The sequence below is a fragment of the Stigmatopora argus genome, chromosome 6 (assembly GCF_051989625.1).
Source record: "Stigmatopora argus isolate UIUO_Sarg chromosome 6, RoL_Sarg_1.0, whole genome shotgun sequence".
Taxonomy (NCBI): Eukaryota; Metazoa; Chordata; class Actinopteri; order Syngnathiformes; family Syngnathidae; genus Stigmatopora; species Stigmatopora argus.
Genome location: NC_135392.1, coordinates 13,521,198 through 13,541,237, shown reverse-complemented (window position 1 = coordinate 13,541,237; position 20,040 = coordinate 13,521,198). Strand labels below are relative to the sequence as shown.

Genomic DNA, 20,040 nt, shown 5'->3' with positions numbered 1-20,040 from the left:
GAAGTGCGGTATTAAATTATTAACAATGACAAGGAAGATTTTGGATGGTAATCTGAACGATGCACTTATATGAGACAGAAATAATCATTGAGATTTCTAATTGACTTTTGGTTTCTTTGCCCATTTTTAGACTGGTAGCATGTGTTCATCATCACGTTATTGCATTATTTGAAAATGATTGGTGAGCAGTTTTATAACCTTAATTGTTTTCAAACACAACACATCCTCTAAATGCTGCATTGATTTTTACTCGCTATGCAGCAGTCTGTTTTAGAATAATGACACCTATTATATTCTCCACTGGGAATTATCATATAAAATGGCTACGTTCCTTTTAACCACAGATGGTATTGTAAACACAGTAAAAAGTACAACATATGTGATGCATACATATAATGGACTATATTTGAACAAAAGTATTTTATATTTTACTTCCCCACTAACAAATATATATCTTAAAGGTGAACATTTTAAAGCATCTTCTCCTTGTTTCCATGTCATGTGCAGAAATAATGTAGGTCGGCAAGGTGAGGTGGAAATTACATTTTTTTTTCCCGACGGCTTTGTTTGGCTGCATGTGTTTCTGCGTGGGTGGCAGGTGTGTATAAGTGCCAGGTGGGAAGTTCTGCCTATTGTCATGTGAGGCAAGAGGACTTTGTTTTTCAATGTCTTCACGCTCAGTTGGACAGTCAGATGGGATTACTGGTTGGCGGTTTGTAGAGTGACAGAGCCACTGGGACAGAGGACAGGGTGTGAAATCACTTTTCCGTGGCCAAGAGACTCAGCTTAGGTGGCTGAGTTGATTTACGGAACTGTTGAGTTACAAAATAGTGAATGCATACCTCTGTTTATTCGATCACAAGATTACATTCATATCGTATGAGAAAATTTACATGTTCCTAGCAATATTCAGTGAAACCTCACAACAATAATCTATTGTATTTTAGAGCTGATTTTCTGCTTACCCCAAGCTGAGTTAAGTATTTATTGAATGCACAGAGATGCTAGAGCAGGCTTTATGGGAACGTGAAGGCACTGAGGAATACATATAATACACACAAATTTTGACTTTTCCCAGATACAGTGTTAAGTATGGCCCAGAAGGATTTTCGGCAAGATATGGTTGACTCAGAGAAATTTAATTGGACTCCAAGTCGCTATATTTGTGACAACGCCATGACATTATTGCCACATGATGAGCCAACTATTATTTTCTCATCATTACCTTTTAACTTGCCTCGGATTCCCCTGTTGAAAGTCTAAGATTTTCAAACCTGTACATTTTCTTACGGGACCCCTGTATATTGGTTGCGGCCTAACAGTGCCATATGCTCCGTTGTCATACTACCCAATCCCATAGTACACTACTAACTGAACTCACACCTGGACGCATGTTCACAGCATACATTATACAAATGGTTTGGCTTGGCCACTTTATCTCTACATTTTAATACATAGACAGGCAAGTGAAAATGGGAAGTGGGTTTTTTAGAAGCTCTTGAAAATGATCACTCTATTCATTAATTACGACTCTCATGAATTCCATTGGCCTAGTCTTCGGTCAGTATGATAAATGGACTCACTCATAAGATTTATAGAGTGAATGGCTATCCAATTTTTTTTATATGCAATTCACTTAAAATGCATGAAGTAAAAATGGTCAAATTTAAATATCCAAAAGTCACAATCTCAGCAAAACAGTGTTAATTCAATTCAATTTCAGTATGACCTGTATCAGACCTCCAAACTATTTGTTTTGTATTTTGGGGTGCAAAAAAGTAGCAGGCATTATGCCATATAAGGTATTATTTATTTTGAAGGGTACATTTTAGATTAAAATGCCTAACTTTAACGAATTTCAGGACAGTATTTGTAAAAATCAAATAGTCTATGAGGCATACTGCAAGGAAGTCTGTTCCCAAAAATGTAATTAAATTTGTACTTACAAAACTAAGCTTAACAGAGTAGTTCACTCTGAAAGGGTGACCATCTATGAATAGTGACAAAATAACAATGAAGCAATCACTCACTTTCTGATGACTCTGCTTTATATCCACAGCATTTTATTTAAATATTTTAAAATACAGGCATTTCCTGATTGATATAAGTACCGTAAGAATTTAATTGACTTTTTTTTCTTTACTAGACACATCCAAAGATTTACTTAAGTCTTAACTACTGGGCAGCTAAGTGCATATCACTGTAAAAGATGGCACACACTAGGCAATTAATGTAAAAATGGTCAAGGAGGTTTTTACTGTATTTTTGGTTTCTCTATTGTTTTCACCTTGGAGCATTTAAGAGAGAGGCCCATTAGCAATATTAAGTCCCAAGTAAAGTGATGAGTGGGAAGTTTTAGGCAGGTCAAGTACATTTCATGAGTTAAAGGAAATAAATTGATAACTCAAATTTCAAGGAATCAATCAATGGCTTATATTTGGTTTACACTAAGTGCACAAAAAATATGGTATAGGGCAGGACACCCAAACAAACGGTAGTGAGTCCACATTTTCACTATATATTGAAAATGTCCAAAATCAAGGAATTATAGCGGCACAACGAATTTAGTTATTGTCTATTGTCATTGCCAATTTATCACAATAATCTTTCTCTTTGTCATTTCCGAAATGTTTGTTGTTTGTTTCAGTGCTATTTGCATCAGCCTTTCAGATGCTGCATTTATAGAACCTAGATTTCCCATTGCACTTGGTCGCAGGTTTGATAATTCACTTTGCTAGGGCTAAATCAATCTATTTGCATGTATTTCACCCAGAACGCCCAAACTGACTTGTATAAGAATTTCGCATGATTAAGGGATGCGATCTATGATGTGAGATCAGCTCAGCTTTGACATCTGTTCACGTTAGCAGTCAATTTTGTGTGTGTGTATTTTTTTCTTCACAAACCAAACTTAAATTAGTCCAGACATTGGTGTTCCCCTTTCATAAAAGGTTATATGTTGTTTTAATTTATAGTCATGTATAGATTCTGGCGGCTGAGTTGTTAGCTCGTCGGCCTCACAGTGGGAGTCCTGGGTTCAAATCCAGCTGCTAATCCAGCTGATTGGACACTCTAAATTGCCCATAGGTATGAGTGGGAGTGTGAATGGTTGTCTGTCTCCTTGTGCCCTGCGATCGGCTGGCCACCGATTCAGGTTGTCCCCCGCCTTTGGCCGCAGGCAGCTGAGATAGGCTCCAGCACCCCCCTCCCTGACTTTAGTGAGGATAAAGCAGTTCAGAAAATGAGGTATAGATTCTGGATGAGCTGGTGGTCTCTCCATCTAGTTATTCATTTTTTCTCTTTTTTCCCCCACTTTTATTAAACCAATGATGCTATATATGTTCGGAAGGCACATTGCTGCCCTCTCTAACGTTTTAATGCAGTAATTGGCTGTGAGTGACAACCGACATTTTTGAGAAAATAATGAGGCAGCCATTGTAACAACATAGCAGCTACCACCATGGCATTTGGCTGAAAAAAATTGGGCAGAAGAGTTTCAAATTTCACAGATTTAAAAATGTTATTGTAAAATTGTTCTTGGGTATTTAGGCATGCCCGTCCATGGTTGATTTTTTTTTTTTTTTTTTACATGAGACCCCAGAAGACGCAGATATCTCGATAAGCACGTGCCCAACACTGTGACTTAATGGATTGAGGAACAACACATTCAGCCTTACTTGCCTTTAACTGGGAGATATATGAGAGCTTAATGCACCTACACACATCAATGCACCCTCTACCCCTCTCTTTTGACTCTACCTTGAATAATAGTGTCTGTCTTGGGCATTTGCCGTGCCATGCTTTCATTATTCAATATAACTCGGGTATCTATAATGCCGACTGTTAATTTAATTGCATGCACTTTACTTGTGATTATTGTAGAATGTGTGTCTCCTCTACCATTTAATAGTCAGTTGCTAGACAGGCATTTTCTTTACTTCCCCTTATGTGTTTTTCATCCATGGTTACATCAAATAATTGGCAATATATTATAAAATTTTAGAGAATCCTGACTGCCAATTTGAGAAACACCATGCATGAAATTTCAAAAGAAAGCCTAACAGCATGGTTGATCTTTAAGTGGCTTTTATTCACTATAAACACACATAGCTGCTTTCTCTGACCTTTTGTAGCGGGTATGGCTCTGAATTCAATTACTGAAAACTTCTTAGCAAACGCAATGAAGAATAGAATTCAAATGCAAAGGAGAGGCTGAACACAATTCCAAATATTCAACAATTTCCGTGATCAATTTGCGTTTGGTCCACAGAATATTTAAAATATGAGGCAAAAGGACAAGATCAATAATAAGCAAGGGAGAGAGAAAAAAAAGTTTGAGTCAGTGTGAAGAACCAGGTGCAGCAGACGGGCAACATTTGGTCCATCATAAGATAGGATGAGTTCTAGTAGTATGACTCTACCTAGTGTGGAAATAATGAAAAAGAGAAACATACTTGTATTCCTGTGCAGTGTCTCTGTCTTCTCAATTCCGACGGGAAAGACACAATATTATCTTTAAATTAAATTAATGCACCGAGGAGTCGGCCTATAAGAAAAAGAGGCTTGATTCCAGAAGAGATGGAACAACATAGGGTATTAATTATAATCGTTGGATAAGGTCTGCAAAACCTTTTCCCCCACGTGGTGTGCCTTTTGTTGATTATCACATTTTTCTCTAGAGATACTTTGAAGCAAAGTATTGTTACAATTCCTTGTGTGCTAATGCCGAAATGGAAGGGTAAACTTCCTAAATTTCTGCAGTTACCAGTGCAGTGTATAACAGGATAGCGTTCTTTTATGTCATATTGCTGCTTGCCACTTACTGTTTTTAATTTTTTTGCATCTGCTGTCCCAAGTAATACTAGCCTTATTCGAAAGCTAAGGCCATCTCAATCAATACGCACCTTAGGGCAAGGACGGAGATTGGGGAAAGTGGACGGAGAACAGGATGCTACCTAATTCAATGAAATAGAGATTACCCAGCGCTTGCGATGTGCCAGGGCATGAGTAATCATAGACAAATTCATTTAGGGGCCCAGGAGCCCGGTATTGCTTTCAATTAAGGGCAGAGATTAGAGCAAGTAGGGTGCACATAGTCACAGTAAATTTGAGTGGATAGACACATAGACAAAGAAATTCACAGCATGCTGCTCACCAGTTACAGCTGATGTTTCCAATTTGTAGTCTTCTCCTAGCGTGCTGAACAGCTGGTGCAAGCTAAGTATTTCTGACTTATCCAGTTATAGATTAAATTGAGACATTGATCCTCTGGCCACCATCAGAAAACTCTAATGTAAGCCGTTAGTGTCAGCAATTCTAGGTACAAATGCAAAGTGGATTATATATATTCTCATGGAGTAAATAAGATATGTTTTCTTGATGAGAATGCGTGCCCTGCTAAAAAAAAAACGCAGTATGTAATATAGAATGATAAATTCTATAAGGTAACGAGGTAATGCTACTAATAGAGGAACGTTTTTCTTTGATCACTGCTTGGTCGTGTTACTCTCAGAGGTTTTTATAGTGTCAAGTTTTATCCTAGTCCTGCTAAAAGACAGGAGGGCATGCTATAACCTTATTGGCAGAGATACAGTATTAAACACCTTGGTGTCAATTGAAGATGGGCTCCTTGACATTTCAGTTGTGGATTTCCCAGCAAGTGCATCGTTTTTTCTTCTTCTCAAAATATCTCCCCAGAGTGTCTCGACTGCTCCTCTGGCCTCAAGCTTTTACACTGGAAATTTACTGTCAAAGAGTGTCTCTTCAGATGTAAATATAACCTGTCAGCATCCTCATGAATTCTCTGAGGTGTTTTATTAGTGTCCCCTGTCAGTGCACACTGTGACTGGCATTTCCTGCATATTAGCTGTCTGAAATGTACTTGAGATGGAGGTCAGCATTGCAGAATCAGTGACTTTGTATGTATAATGTTATCAAACAGTAAGAAAACACAGCTGTCTTATGATAATAACATTTCTAGCCAAAGAAGAGAAATGCAGATGGTGTTGCTCATTTTTTAGCAGCTGTCTCAGTTTTAGGTACTTGATGATTATTCTGTAAGCAATGTCTCATTTTAAGTAAGACAACTTGGCAGCCATGCTTTGAATGGATAAGCTACTGCTGTGTATTTATGCTTGAAATGCACTTCTGAAGACAACTCTGCATCCCCATCTCTAATGAGATCCTACTTTTCTGTATACCCAGGTATATATGGACCAGATGGAGGCTGGGCGTCAGCCTACCCAGAATGTAAGGCGAAAAACCAGTCACCAATCAACATTGTTGATCAAGACGCTAAAATGTCCACTGAGTTTCAGGAAATTACACTGGAAGGCTTTGGTATCCAATCTTCAAATAAGACGTCAATGAAGAACACTGGCAAAACAGGTAACATAAACATCAAGAAGGTTTGTCCTTGACTCAGGAAGGAAACAACTATTTTCTTTCCGTTTAATACTATAGATTTTTAATTTTTAAAATCAGTTTTATTTGTCTTCCTTTCTAATACACAATTTAAAAAGAAAAAACACCAAAATCACAAATCTTTGAAAGCCGCCATCTTACAAGGAAGAATTTCCATAACCATTTGCGGCTGGCGTATTGGTACATATTTGTTTAACTCAGCGAGCTTGGCTACGTAATGAACTGTATGTACAGGCAATTCCAGGTCACGCACAACATTCATACAGTTGTTGCTTGACCCATTTTCTTCACCCTGACTTTTTTATATATATTACTATTCCTACATGTCTGGTTTGAGAGGGACGTTGATCCCTTTAATGTAACTACCTGACTGACCCCACAATAGTGAATTGAATTGATTTGAATGCTTTTATTGTCTTTTTTTATTGTCATCATGAAGGACAGCGAAGGATTTTCAATATATTCAACTATGGACAATGATATTCAAAAAATGTACCTTCCCTTTATACTCTGTCAATTAAAGAGTCTGAAGATCAAACAGAAATTAACGATAGATGTTTTATTTTTTTAATGGCTAGCCTAGAGATACGGAATTTGTTTTAAGTCCCAGGCCGGCGAAGGGTTAACATGCTTGCTTCAAAGTAAAAAGTGCAAATGCTTCATCGTCTCTTTATAGAATTTGCCCTGGATCCAGAGATACTCAATACTTTGAGAGGTGATTTTAATGTTAGTCAGGGATTTACGTATTTATAGTGGCTTTAATGTGTTCTTCCTGTAGGGCAAACTTTTTTTCTGACCAGGCAGGGTTACTTCAAAAAGCGACAAATTATGGAAACTGAAATTTATGAATGTGTGTGTGTTTTATTATTTTTTTCTCTGACTTTACCCATTGGCAGTGAGACATTTGGTTTGTTCCCCGCGACTGGTCTGCAGCCACCAGATTTAAAATTTGATTGACAAGAATAAAATAATCTCCTTTAAGATTATGCTCATATTACATGACCTGAAAAAGGAAATTACAAAACTAGCATTCTATTAAATTTGAAGGAATGTAAAATTAAAAAAAATAAAAAAAACAGATTAAAACAATTGAAATGACAACCCACAGCACTGAAGATGTAAACCAATGTGACACATCTAATAATCCTTTTCCATGTAGGCACACGTCTGCATGTCAAACATCCTGCATCACCCCCTTTTTCGGATTATAAAACAGGACAGGTGCAATATGAAGCAAGTCAGTCATGATGAAGATTACGTATCCTATTTTCATTCAGACAAGCTGAATTATAACAAGGGCAAAGACACCATGTATAGGAACCAACACAAGGCCATCTGCATTCAGTTTTCCTCTCATCCCATGGATCCCCGCTTGACAGCTAAAAGTATTTCATAATTTAGCATGTCAGTAAAATGGATAATCAATTTTCACCAGCTGAATCTAGAGTTGAAAGGCAGATGCCAAATCTTATTGGTATGACTATTGACAGAACCAAATTACAGCACTTCCCTGCATTTCTAGCAAAATTATATTATATATACTGAGAACGTAAACACAAAATAGATTCCATTCCATCCATAGATTGTTTTCCCAAAAATAATAGTTGCTGACATTCATAAAACACAACAAGAAGCTGTGAAAATTGCATGCAGCAAGTCACTTTTCGTTGTATCTGGTGTATGGTCTTTTGGATGCACCATCCTTTGTTCAAGGGTGTTACCAGGTTAGAAGGAGAACATTATTATGTGTTGGCAGTAAATCCTTCTGAGATTCACAGAGCGTCCTGATACATTTCCGATTGTCTGTCTTGGCTGACCTTGTTGCATGAACTGATTAAGCTTCATACACTTTGTTGAGAAAGAAAATGTCTTCTAATCAAACTGGAACATTCCAGTCGCAATGAACGAGAACATTCTCAGGAATGTGATTTACAATTGTTTTGCAATGTTTGCAAGGTAAACTGCTGCTTGTTTCAAAAAGCCGCAACACTGACACACAGACAATTAATATTTGTGTAGTGTTAATACCAAATGAAGATGCATAACTATATTATTGCGAAAGAATGTTCAGTCGGAAAAAAATACGATGCTATTGGCTTGCATGTTGAAAGCCCAGAAAAAATGCCAACACTAACAACAGCTGTGAAAGAAAAATGGCATGTAGCTGCTTCTCCCCCCTCTTCATAATGCATGGCTAACAAGACAAATGTCCCTGTCTTTTTGGCATGAATAATGCATGCATACCTTGCAGTCTCTAAACGACAGATGAGTGTTTTATCTGCGGAAGGATCACCTCCACTGAGCACTATGATGGAAATGGGTAAACCTACATCCTTGAGCGTAACAAACTGAAATGTTGGTATTTCACTGTCTGGTGATTTTTTTATGAATCTTAAATGGAACGAAAGCAAATGTGTGAAGTGAAATGTAAAGATGTAATTAAATTGGATTTTAAGTGAAGATTGATTGCGTGAGTCTATTTTGGGGGGAATTAAAGAACACGTAAGAAGGTAAGAAAAGTTAAAATGACCGCCACCAATGACATTGTAACATGACATGACAATGGTCAGAGAACAAAAACATGGAACTAAACACAAACTGACAGAGAAGGCGAGACATGAACATGATGAGATGATGACAAAGCTGAAATTATTTTAATGTTACAATGATCTGATAGAAAAAGAACCAACACACAGCATAGGAAGCAAGTAGGCTAAAACGCAACCAAAAACACTGAGCCAAAAGATAAGCAAAAGAGATCATTACACCATGTGTATATAAAGATCCATTCAGAAGAAATCCATACTCGCAAGGCTTCCTAGGAATAATAACATGTAGCTTTTATAGTCAGTGGGCAGAATAAACAGTAATCTCCTGTCCCCCAGTGTCTTTAATATTGAAAACTATGTCTTATAAGCATGGTAATGTTTGAAAATCTACATTCAACGGAAAATAAATATATGCTTATATCTCAGTGTCATTTAGAAGCTTAATTCATTGCTGTTTTTTTTTCAGAGAGCCATATAGATAGATATGTTGTCCCCATCAACTCATGAGCTCTGGACCTTCTATTTTTGTCTTGTCTGCAGTGGCCATTATGCTCAAAGATGACTATTTTGTGAGGGGAGCAGGCCTACCAGGAAGATTTAAAGCTGAGAAAGTGGAGTTTCATTGGGGGCCAAGCAACGGATCAGAAGGCTCTGAACATAGCATCAAGGGCAGACGTTACCCGGTGGAGGTAAACACATTTATCTGGCTTTACCATGTGCTAAACTTACAACTTATGTCGAGTGCCTATGGTTAGGGGCTGAAGTATTTTAACTTAACAAACCATTTCATTTTTTTAAATTGATGTTTACCATTCTAAACCCTTTTTCCTGCATGTTTTTATCTCCCAAATGATGAGACACAGATTGACACTAATTAGTGAGAAAGTAAGAAACACTATGTATTTCATGTAGCAATCACTGAAGAACCTTCTGATGGGATAATTGTGCAATAATACTCCTGTCATTGATGCTGTGAATAATAATTAGGTGGAGACGCCCAACTATTTTACTGGGACAAAATGGGTCAATACAATATAATTTCTAAGGCATGCAGTCATATTTTGAGGGGAAGTTGTTTTGTAAATAACTTCTCATAAAGAATAAAAAATAAAAATCACATATCAGTTCTTACTACACCGGGGCTCATTAGTATGGGTGCACTAGAGTAGTTGTTGTGGAGATATATCAAGCAATAGGAATTTCATTTGAAGAAAATAATGTTTATTCCTCATGGCATGCATTATTGAAAATATAAAATAACAATGAATACAACCTTATGACTTTGAGTTAAATATGCTCATGTTAAACTTTGTTTGTCCAGGTAAGAAAATCAAGAATATATTCCAGTGTCCTGTTAAAAAAGTAAAACAATTAAAATAGTATAAATTTGGGGATGACTATCTATCATATCGGGAAGGTAATTGAGTCTCACAACCGACAAAATGAAAAAACTAAACTGAAACTAGTTATGAGGATGGTAGTGTGTTTTCTGAATTTTCTGAATTCATCTCAAGTATTGCATCATTATTCTATCTGTTTCCACTGACATGTTTCAGTAATGTTTGATGTGTGTGATCTGATTCCATTGGTGGTGTGCAGCACATAGGTATTCATGGAAATGAATGAGTTGAATTTTCCTCTGATGGATCTTAATCAAAATTGTAACCATGAATAATAAATACAGAAGAAAACTGGGACAGTGCAGAAATACTCTATTCACTTAGCTTCTTGATTTTCTTTCATTTATCAAAGTTAAAGTTGCATCCTCCTAGAAATAAGTTAGCAGTAAAACATAAAAATGACTTTGAATGATGCGACTTTAAGAAGTTCCAGTAAAACTGTTCTAATATTGAATTTTATGGCCCACCATGCTAATTTTTCTGAAACACACTTTTGCACTGTACCAGATCCAATATTGGCAGTCTCGATATACTGTTTTCTTTGTTGATAAGCTGGAAATGGAGTGAATAATCAGACCGGAAATTGGTTCAATGTTCTATAAAGTAAATTAAAAGAGGCACGCAGAAAATGATACAAACCCAAGTTGGGTTTTATCTACTGTCTCTTCTCAAGGAAAAAAATGTTGTTTCAAAGGCTCTAAACCTCATTTTTACTTTTCAACTTGCCCCCTTTTGTACAAAGTCTGCGTTACTATTTTTTTCTCTTAAGAACACCCTAACACTGACTTAAATTGTTGTTAAAAATCTCAACATCTAGAATTTTACAACCTTCGAGTTAGGAAGTGTATGAAATCTTCCTTGACACATTCTCTAAAGTTGAGACCTAGCAAACAAACACATTCTCAACCTAATAAAGTATAATAATGTTCTTTTATAGATCAACTTATTTAGACAGCTTGTACTGAGTAGTAAAAAAGTTGCAATGGTTCTTTGCGTCATTGCAGAAAGGATGATTTGACATACTGAAATTTTAAAACATTCATACCATTTATCTTGTTCATGATCACTCTAACTTAATTTAGAACTTGGGAATTATGTGGGCGTAAGAATGTACTCAAGTGTTAGAACAAAAATCGATTTCTGCATATAACAAAAATGATAAATTCATCTGGCAGTGAGCAGCTTAACATAAAAAAAAAAATAGCTGACCTGTCCATCACTATATACCACTAAAAGTACTGATACTTTTACAGATTTTGTTATGTTTTTGTCTCCCAAATTTACAGTACTGTCCATATATATAAAACTCACACGAGTGTTTCCTGATGCATTAGAAGCACGTTCAAACAATTTTGAGAGGTACAACAGTGAACTCTGCTCTGGGTATTGCTAGATTATTTGGAAACAAAACATTTCTTTATTATATTTAAACAGAAGAGTAATAAAAACAAAACAAACGGGAAAAAAATACTGAAAGGCTCAGTGCGTTAGGTATCCGATGCACTTCCATATTGCCACAGTTTCAGCCGTGATATAGTGATTGCTGTTGAGCCCCAGGTTCAACTTTATTGCTTCGATACGATATTACACAATGCTATCTCTACAGAGGAAAAAGGAAAAACTAATAAACCAGCACACATGCATGCATACATCCACACACCTACTATTATGCACATGCACATTGTCTACAACAAAAAAGATAGCATCCTGTTAGGACATCAAGTTTTTATAGTGTATTCTTTGGGAAGAAAATAATAAAAATCAAAGTTATTAGAATGTCACAAATGAGCCTGGTCAGGGAGAAATGTCCTTTATGGGATTAAATTGACTAAGCATAACGTAAATAAAAGCAGACACAAGGACAATTGCCAAAGTCAACATAAAATTTGGCAAATACCAAGGAAATGCCACTCCTGTTTTGCATAGGACTAAATCCACTCCAATGTGGTGTTGATCTACATGGATGATATCGAGCTGTACTTTGGAAATGAGTCATATATTGCCTAACTAATCCACAGCATCAGAATCTACAGTGATTAACCTAGGAATGTCATTCAGATTTGATGAATATGGTCGGATAGTAATGAAGAAAGGCAAGTTGACCAGACCTGAGGAAAAAAAAACTTATACCTTAGTTGGTATTCCAAAGTTAACCATCAAACTGCCATGTTTCTGGGCTTGAGAATGACAAATGAGAGTTATATTTGGAGCATTGAGGCTTAGGGTTAGGTTTGACATATTTTGAAATGTTCATATTTTTGGGAGAAAACTCATCTCTCTCCTTTTTCTGAACAGCTTTATCCTCACTAGGGTCGTGGGGGGTGCTGGAGCCAATCCCAGCTGCATCTGGGCCAGAGGCGGGGGACACTCGGAATTGGTGGCCAGCCAATCGCAGGGCACAAGGAGACAAACAACCATTCACGCTCACACTCGTACCTAGGAGCAATTTAGAGTGTCCAATCAGCCTGCATACAATGCATGTCTTTGGAATGTGGGAGGAAACCGGAGTACCTGGAGAAAACCCACGCAGGCCCGGGGAGAACATGCAAACTCCACACAGGTGGACCGACCTGGATTTGAACCCAGGTCCCCCACTGTGAAGCCGACGCGCTAACCACTCATGCCACCAAGCAGCCCTGGGAGAAAACACTGGTCAGTAATCACCAGTCAGCCAATCGTTGTTTGAATTTGACAAGGATGCATCCATGGAAGCAACTGCTTAATGTCGTCAGACTTGCACACTCACTCAACTATAGCTTTCAGAATCTGACATACAGGCAACAAGCTATACATCAATCCAGGCAACTATGGGTCTTTACCCAACCTTTCGTTATTTTTTTCTATTATGTTTTTTTTTTTATATTTCGCCCTCCAAACACTAAATTGATCTTGGCTTGACATTTATTCTTTTCAGCTTTTACCCATATATTTTTGAGTAGATAAGGCAAAGAACAGTTTGTGCATGTATCTTCTGGAATTATATATAATTTACAACCTTGCCATTTAGTAATTGTAGAATAATGGGGCCCTTGAATGGCATGATGAAGTAGGGACTTACAATTCCCATACCTGCTGTTTTAAACTGTAATACTCTGCTTGATATGCCAAGCACATCTATCACACACATATCTTCTGTTACAATACCTTACTGTGTGTGTGTGTTTGAATGTGCTGAAAAAATGCAAATATTGAGAACAATTTAGTGCTGAGCTATTACAATAAACTCTTTTCACCTCCTCATCAGCTGGAGGTTGGAATGACATCACCAGGAGCCTGTCATGAATAGGTTCTCGCCCACTATTCTTAGTGATTGAGCGCTGCATTTAAACTGAAGCATAAATGGAAAAATTGTCTTTTGGTGACACTTTTTTTGCGTTGGGAAAAAAGTGCATGAAATTTCCAATTTAAATATTTACGTCATCAAAACTTTATCGCTGCGTCTTCCGGGGTATAGGAGAAAGACAGTGCTGCCAGATTGAGTGGGTTTCACCTATTTTAGATTCAGGTTGTGTGAGAAATTTATTTTCAACCAGAGGTTGTAATTTTGGTTGTTATATATTGAACCGGAAGGGGTTAATGGGGTGTTTGGCCTGAAGTCTCTCTTTCCGATCTGGTAAACCCTGGAGACTGATGCCAACAAAAGTCAGTTTTGAATTTTTGTACATTTAGACTGCGACAACTGGTTGAAAAGTGTTGTTAGATTTTTGCGGCTTCACCCTCTTAAAATGCCAGCTTCATCTAAGCAGTTTGGACATCGTGGGAAGTTCAATTTATTCTTTATTTCCAATTACCGTTGTTCTACTTATTTTATTTTCACCATGGAATTTATCATTAATTGATATGTATTTTTGTCTAAAATTGGAAAACCTATTAATTTCACAATGGGCCATTCACGCATTTTTTTTTCTCAGCGTTCGCTGCATTTCTTCCTTTATTCAAGCTAACGGAAATTAATATGAAATTTTAAATCTTTTTTACCTCCATTTTATATCATGAAATGTATGATTAGAGCACAATAAAATACCTAATTTAGCATAATCCCTTTAATTTATATTCCCTGCTGTTCAATGTTTCTGATTCCACACGGCATTATCTCTATATTCGAAGCCAAAATTGAGTATAGTAATAGCATGTCTGGTTTTAATTCAGTTGAATTAATATCCAAATAAAAAAGGCGAATCAGAGCACTGCTGATGCAATCTGTGTTAGTTAGCAGAGATGTTGTTAGTCATTCAGTTTAAATCTATCTTGACAATTCAAGATTTTTTTTATCACCATCTCCATCCAAACTTGCCAGATTGGATAAATCAGAGGAGCAAAGGAGATGATGATAGAGAGGGAAGAGAACACTTGCACACTCAGTCTGTGTGGCTTCAGAACTTCCTCTGCAAGCTTTTACCCACCTGCCTAGATAAGAGAGGCACTGTAAATTAACACACACTAGGAGGGCTGTGAGCATGTGTGTGCGTGTACCGCACGCATTTTCTCTTCGCCTTGCTGCAAGGTATCACAGATAAAGATGTGTCATTGATAAATGGGATTTTTTTTTCCTATCAACCTTTGCTGTGTGGGAAATGGAAAGTGCATCCCTGCTCCTAAATCATCAGATGAATAATGATAACAATGGGTAATGGTTTTCATTTCTTGGCACAGTTGTTTCAACTGTTCAGCGCCTGTGGTGTGAATTTGTTTTATTTTTCAAATCGCTGCTGAAAAACATTGTTTAGCTTGTAGGAACGTCGGCGCTGATGCTGAATCTCGTGTTTTTATATTGTTTAATCATGAGCGCGGGCAGTCAAATCCTCAGGGGGACACACAATCCATTGTTTCTAACCTTAAATGAACTTGTCCGGCAATGTGGCCAGAGCTTAATATACTCTATGTGCATTGATTTAAAAAAAAAAAAGCTGAGTTGTGCATTGGCCTCAAGCCGTAAAACATATTCCATGCATGCAGAGTATAGCTGTGCAATTATTTGTCTCATTTAAAAAAAATATATATTTATTTTGTAAATTTTTGGGATGGATCTATTTATCCATGATGAAGTCAATAATCTGCAGTTTACCCGAACCATAGCAAATACCTCCAATTACGAAATTAATTGGTTCCAGAACTTTTTTTGTAACTTGAAAATTTCTCAAGTAGAGCAGTACTTTATATGTAAATTCTCTAATTCGTTCCACGGTCCTCACACAACTACCAACTAAACCCTTTTAAATTGGTCAAAGTGTCCCAATTTTGTATGAAAGATGTGAGAAACGCACAAAAATGAGAGAAAATGATAAGAAAATGATTTGTTAATTTCTTAAAATGAATAACAAGCATAGAAAATCTATCCGTGTTGAAGCATGATATGCGCACGTGCATTTCCCTTTGACCTGTCCGCATAAAGCGGTTCAGAAAATGAATGAATGAGTTAATGAATGTGTAAATATGTACCGCGTTGCATTTGTAGTTTTTTTTTTATCGCTTAGTAAGGGGAATTGTAATCATTAATAAGGGGATCATTAAGCCGAGGTTGACAAGTATGTAAGAGAGAATCTTGAAACATGGATAGTGGTTGTTGTGAGACAGCCAATGAGAGCCCAGTAGTGTAGCGAGGTTCTAAAGTGAGAATAAATGCATCAGCGACAATATTTTCAAAATAAAATAAGGGATAAGGAAATGCATTTACTTTTTGGGGGATTTCATAACTTGGATATTTTCTTATCTTGAAGCGCTCATTTGCATATAAATGTTTTGTAACCTGAAAATTTCATACATAGAGGCATTCGTAAGTAGAGGTATAACTGTATATTTGTTCAAGCTTAGTATTTTTATTTAGTTCATATTTGGTGCCGTTCTTTTAGCATCTATATAGGAAAACCTCTTTTGCAAGGCTTTTTGCAATTCCATTTGGCCAGAGGGAAAAGCTGAGGCACAACATTTTTTTGCATTGTTGCTGATAAGCTACTGCTGTTTTTGGATTTCCTATTGTGTGTTATTTTAACCACTACAAGTTAGACCTGATTTACATATGCATCAAACTACTTATAGGCCTCACTGAGCAGGCTGGCTACAGATGTACACTAAGTGCTTTCTAGATAACCCTATAATGGTGATTGGAGTTGTGCTCAAGTGCTGCTGATCTGACTTAATGGTATCCTTAATAATCCAACCAGTCATTCTCTTTTTATGCTGTGTTTTTATCTATTCCGCATTTTTAGCCGGGTAAACTGCCCTTGTATTTGTTCTTGTATTTGCTGTAAGCCAGCTACTTTCCATTAAACCGTTAGCCATAACTGATAGTGTGCCACGAGCCATTCAAAGACATATTTTAAAACCAAAAAAAAAAAAGAAAACAGTGTAATGTTACCTTCAGGGCAAATGTATGCCACTTCCCGTTCCTGGGTGTACATATATATTTTTAATAATGCACCTGATGGGTGCATCCCTGCCGACTCATGCATTTTTCTTCCTTTTTTAGCCCTCGTCAATTTTATGAGAAAGTAACGCTCATGAAATTGAAAAAGCCATAGCTGACTCCTCAGGTCATTTCTCATATAATGTATTTCAGTTCGGTTTCTAAGATAGATTGTGCAAGATTACAGTGTGCTCTGAACATTACCTTGTAACCTAGTTTGTATCGCGCTGTCTTCAGATCTTCAATCTGTTGGACTGAGGCAAATGAAAGACAGTGTGTGTTCTCCAACTGTGGCTAGCAGAACTATATTGTCTGACCTTCTACAATGGACAACCTTTCTCCAGCTTTGACAGAGGCCAGGGAATTTTAAACTGTAGTCTAGTGTAGTTGTGGGCGAGAAACTGCATCAAACCTTCTTGATGTCCTCACTCGGTGCTCTCAGCAAGGACGGCTGCTCCGTATGGTGCATTTTGTTGTCCGTTTTCACACAAAGCCTTGCTTGTGTCGCTTCAGATCTGTCAGTCCCACAGGGGGGATCAGTGGCTGCAGTGCCCATTCTTGCTGCACTCTCAGCAGGGTCATGACAGCATTGCCAGCCCTTCTACACTACCGCCTACTTTACATTTTCATCCTGAAGCAAGAGAAATGTCCCCGGAGACTTTTGGCACTACAAGAAAATAATCCGATGCATTCCCTCAAGACACATGATTTTCAATTACTGTTTGACAAGCAGAGGTGCCCGGCTCTGCCTGTCCCTTCTCCTTGTTTAGAACCAAAACACTGCACTATAAAACATTCTGAGTGGTTAGCGTGTCGCCCTCGCAGCTCTGGGGTCCTGGGTTCAAATCCAGGACGGTCCACCTGTGTGGAGTTTCCATGTTCTCCCCGAGCCTGTCTGGGTTTCCTCCAAGTACTCCTGTTTCCTCCCACATTCCAAAAGCATGCATGGTAGGCAGATTGTACACTCTAAATTGCCCCTAGGTATGGGTGTAAGTGTGCATGGTTGTTCATCTCGTTGTGCCCTGCGATCGGCTGGCCACCGATGCAGGGTGTCCGCCGCCCCTGGCCCAGACTCATCTGGGATAGGCTCCAGCATCCCCTGCGACCCTAATGAGAAAATGAATTAATGAATGAATGAATATGGTTGATGCTACTGTGATATTTTCTGTGTACAGAAAGCTTGCCTCAAATATGTTGCAAACGGACTAAACTGTTCTGGTCAATATGACAAAATTTCATTTGATAAATATCAAACTATCTGCAATTATCTGAAGGTTCTACCAAAGTGTCCTTGAACACCAATTTCAACCACTTATTTCTTGCAAGGAGATAATGGGCAACTTGCGTGAGAGCCACTGAGATCTGTGTGTGAGTGTCTTTAAGTATGGGTGAATGACAGGAAGCACAGTTAATAATAGTGCTTCCAACTAAATTCACAAAACTCATGTAGTCCATTCACCATACTGTAGTGTTAGAACTTCCTTTGCATGATTTTTCAGCCTTTATTCACCTAAAATGGCTGAAAATAGAATGGAAAGTGAGATAAGATTTTGCATTTATAAACAGATATATTATTTAAATAAGATACATGGAAAATGTATCTATTCATCTATTGTGTCAGCCGTAGTTCTCATCCTGATTGAAAAAAAGTATGACCTTCAAGGTAGGGGAATCACCCACCCTATCTTTGATGCATTTTCCATTTTGATGTTTTTCTTTTTTTTAAAGAGGCGCTTTTTAAAAACAGTAAGAACACATGGGTACACGGTCGATTGGTCGCCGATCTTTTGGTCGCCCGGAGGGTTATTGATGTTTACCATTTAAATTGTTGCTCAAATTCCCTAAATACAAACTGCGAATTACTATTTAGTCATACTTAATGCCCTATTAATTATTAGGCTAAAGAAAAGCTCCAAATTTCCCTGACTTTTATTGTTTTTGTTGGAGAACTTGTTAAGACCCTGACTGACGTACCTTCCTAAGGGGACAACTCATCTACATACAAACTCTTATACACTCACACGTCGGCTCAGTGAAACTGCTCATGGCCATTGTTGGCTTTTATTGATGCATAGACCGTGTTGTTTTACCTTGTTTTATCGTCGGTCTTTTGGTCGCCCGTTCTCGCGGTCCGGGCGACCAAAAGACCGGCGACCAAAAGACGGCGACCAATCGACCGCACACGGAACACATGTACTCTAAGTTATTATCGGTCAGGTGCTATATTTACAAATGTGAAGCTCATCATTTCCAGTCAGATAGTGTTCAGATATTTTTAACATAGTTGAGCTAAAGTACCGTATTTTCCGCACTATAAGGCACACGTAAAAGCCTCTAATTTCTTCAAAAGCTACTATATTTGTTTCCCCACCATTTAGTTTTTGGAAGTGGCCTTGAATTGTCAGAGAAGTAAATGGCCACCAGTCTAACACTGTTTGTATTATATAATTAATGTCAATCTCATTTTTTTAAATTATTGTGGTATACATTTTAAATCAGCTGGTAATGTTATTTTAAACTGCATGTTTCCATTTTCTTTTTTTCTGACTAACAAAAAAAATCAAACAATTTGGAAATTAATGATGCTGGTTCACATTAGGGAGACCTGTTCACATTGATAATACAATCTTGAAACATCCAAAAATGTGCTACAGTATGCTTGTAGGCTTTTTCTTCTACATGTAATATTAGCCTTAAATCATAGCTCACCCACACGCTCTCATTAGAACCATCTATAATAATGATACATTGAAGTGTCAGTGCCGCAGACTGCCTGATTTTTCACTCCAGTGTGCTCATAGTGAGTCTGTTTCCTGTGCCTCTGAAATACTAATGCTTCAGCGAGTATGTTACCATAAGTCACATCTGTCTGTTCACCATAACAAAAAATACAAAACTCCGCCCAATTTACATTGAATCAACGTGGGGATATTTCAAATGTGCAGTGTGTGTCTGTTTATTTTGTTAATTCACTGTCATTCAATTTGCGGTCTATTTATCCTCATACGGGTTTTGTGGGTATTTGAACCTTCCCCGCACCATTAATTGTTTGCCAGCCAATTGCAGGGCACAATAAAATGAACAACCATTCATGGCCTTTTTTGGGGAATTGATTGTGTTCAAATAGCCTACCCTGCAAACCGGAGTACCTGGAAAAAACACAGGCACAAGGAGAACATGCAAACTCCATAAAGGAAGGTCAGAACGCACCCTCAATCTCAGAACTGAGAGGCGGACGTGCTAACCACGCTCTCACCGTGCCGCC

At 37.7% G+C, this 20,040-nt stretch overlaps 1 protein-coding gene across 2 annotated transcripts in view; it reads left to right on the top strand.

Moving 5' to 3' along the window:
* LOC144075471 (receptor-type tyrosine-protein phosphatase gamma-like) overlaps nucleotides 1–20,040 on the top strand; it is a 134,280-nt gene that overhangs the window by 64,410 nt on the left and 49,830 nt on the right. The window contains exons 2-4 of one of the 2 annotated variants that reach the window (XM_077602507.1): nucleotides 6,205–6,249; nucleotides 6,318–6,387; nucleotides 9,513–9,661. In XM_077602507.1, the coding sequence (XP_077458633.1) occupies nucleotides 6,211–6,249; nucleotides 6,318–6,387; nucleotides 9,513–9,661 (258 nt within the window). In that variant the 5' untranslated portion in view covers nucleotides 6,205–6,210. Of the gene's footprint in view, nucleotides 1–6,204; nucleotides 6,388–9,512; nucleotides 9,662–20,040 lie in introns of both variants that reach the window. The other variant, XM_077602506.1, reaches the window with a different exon arrangement.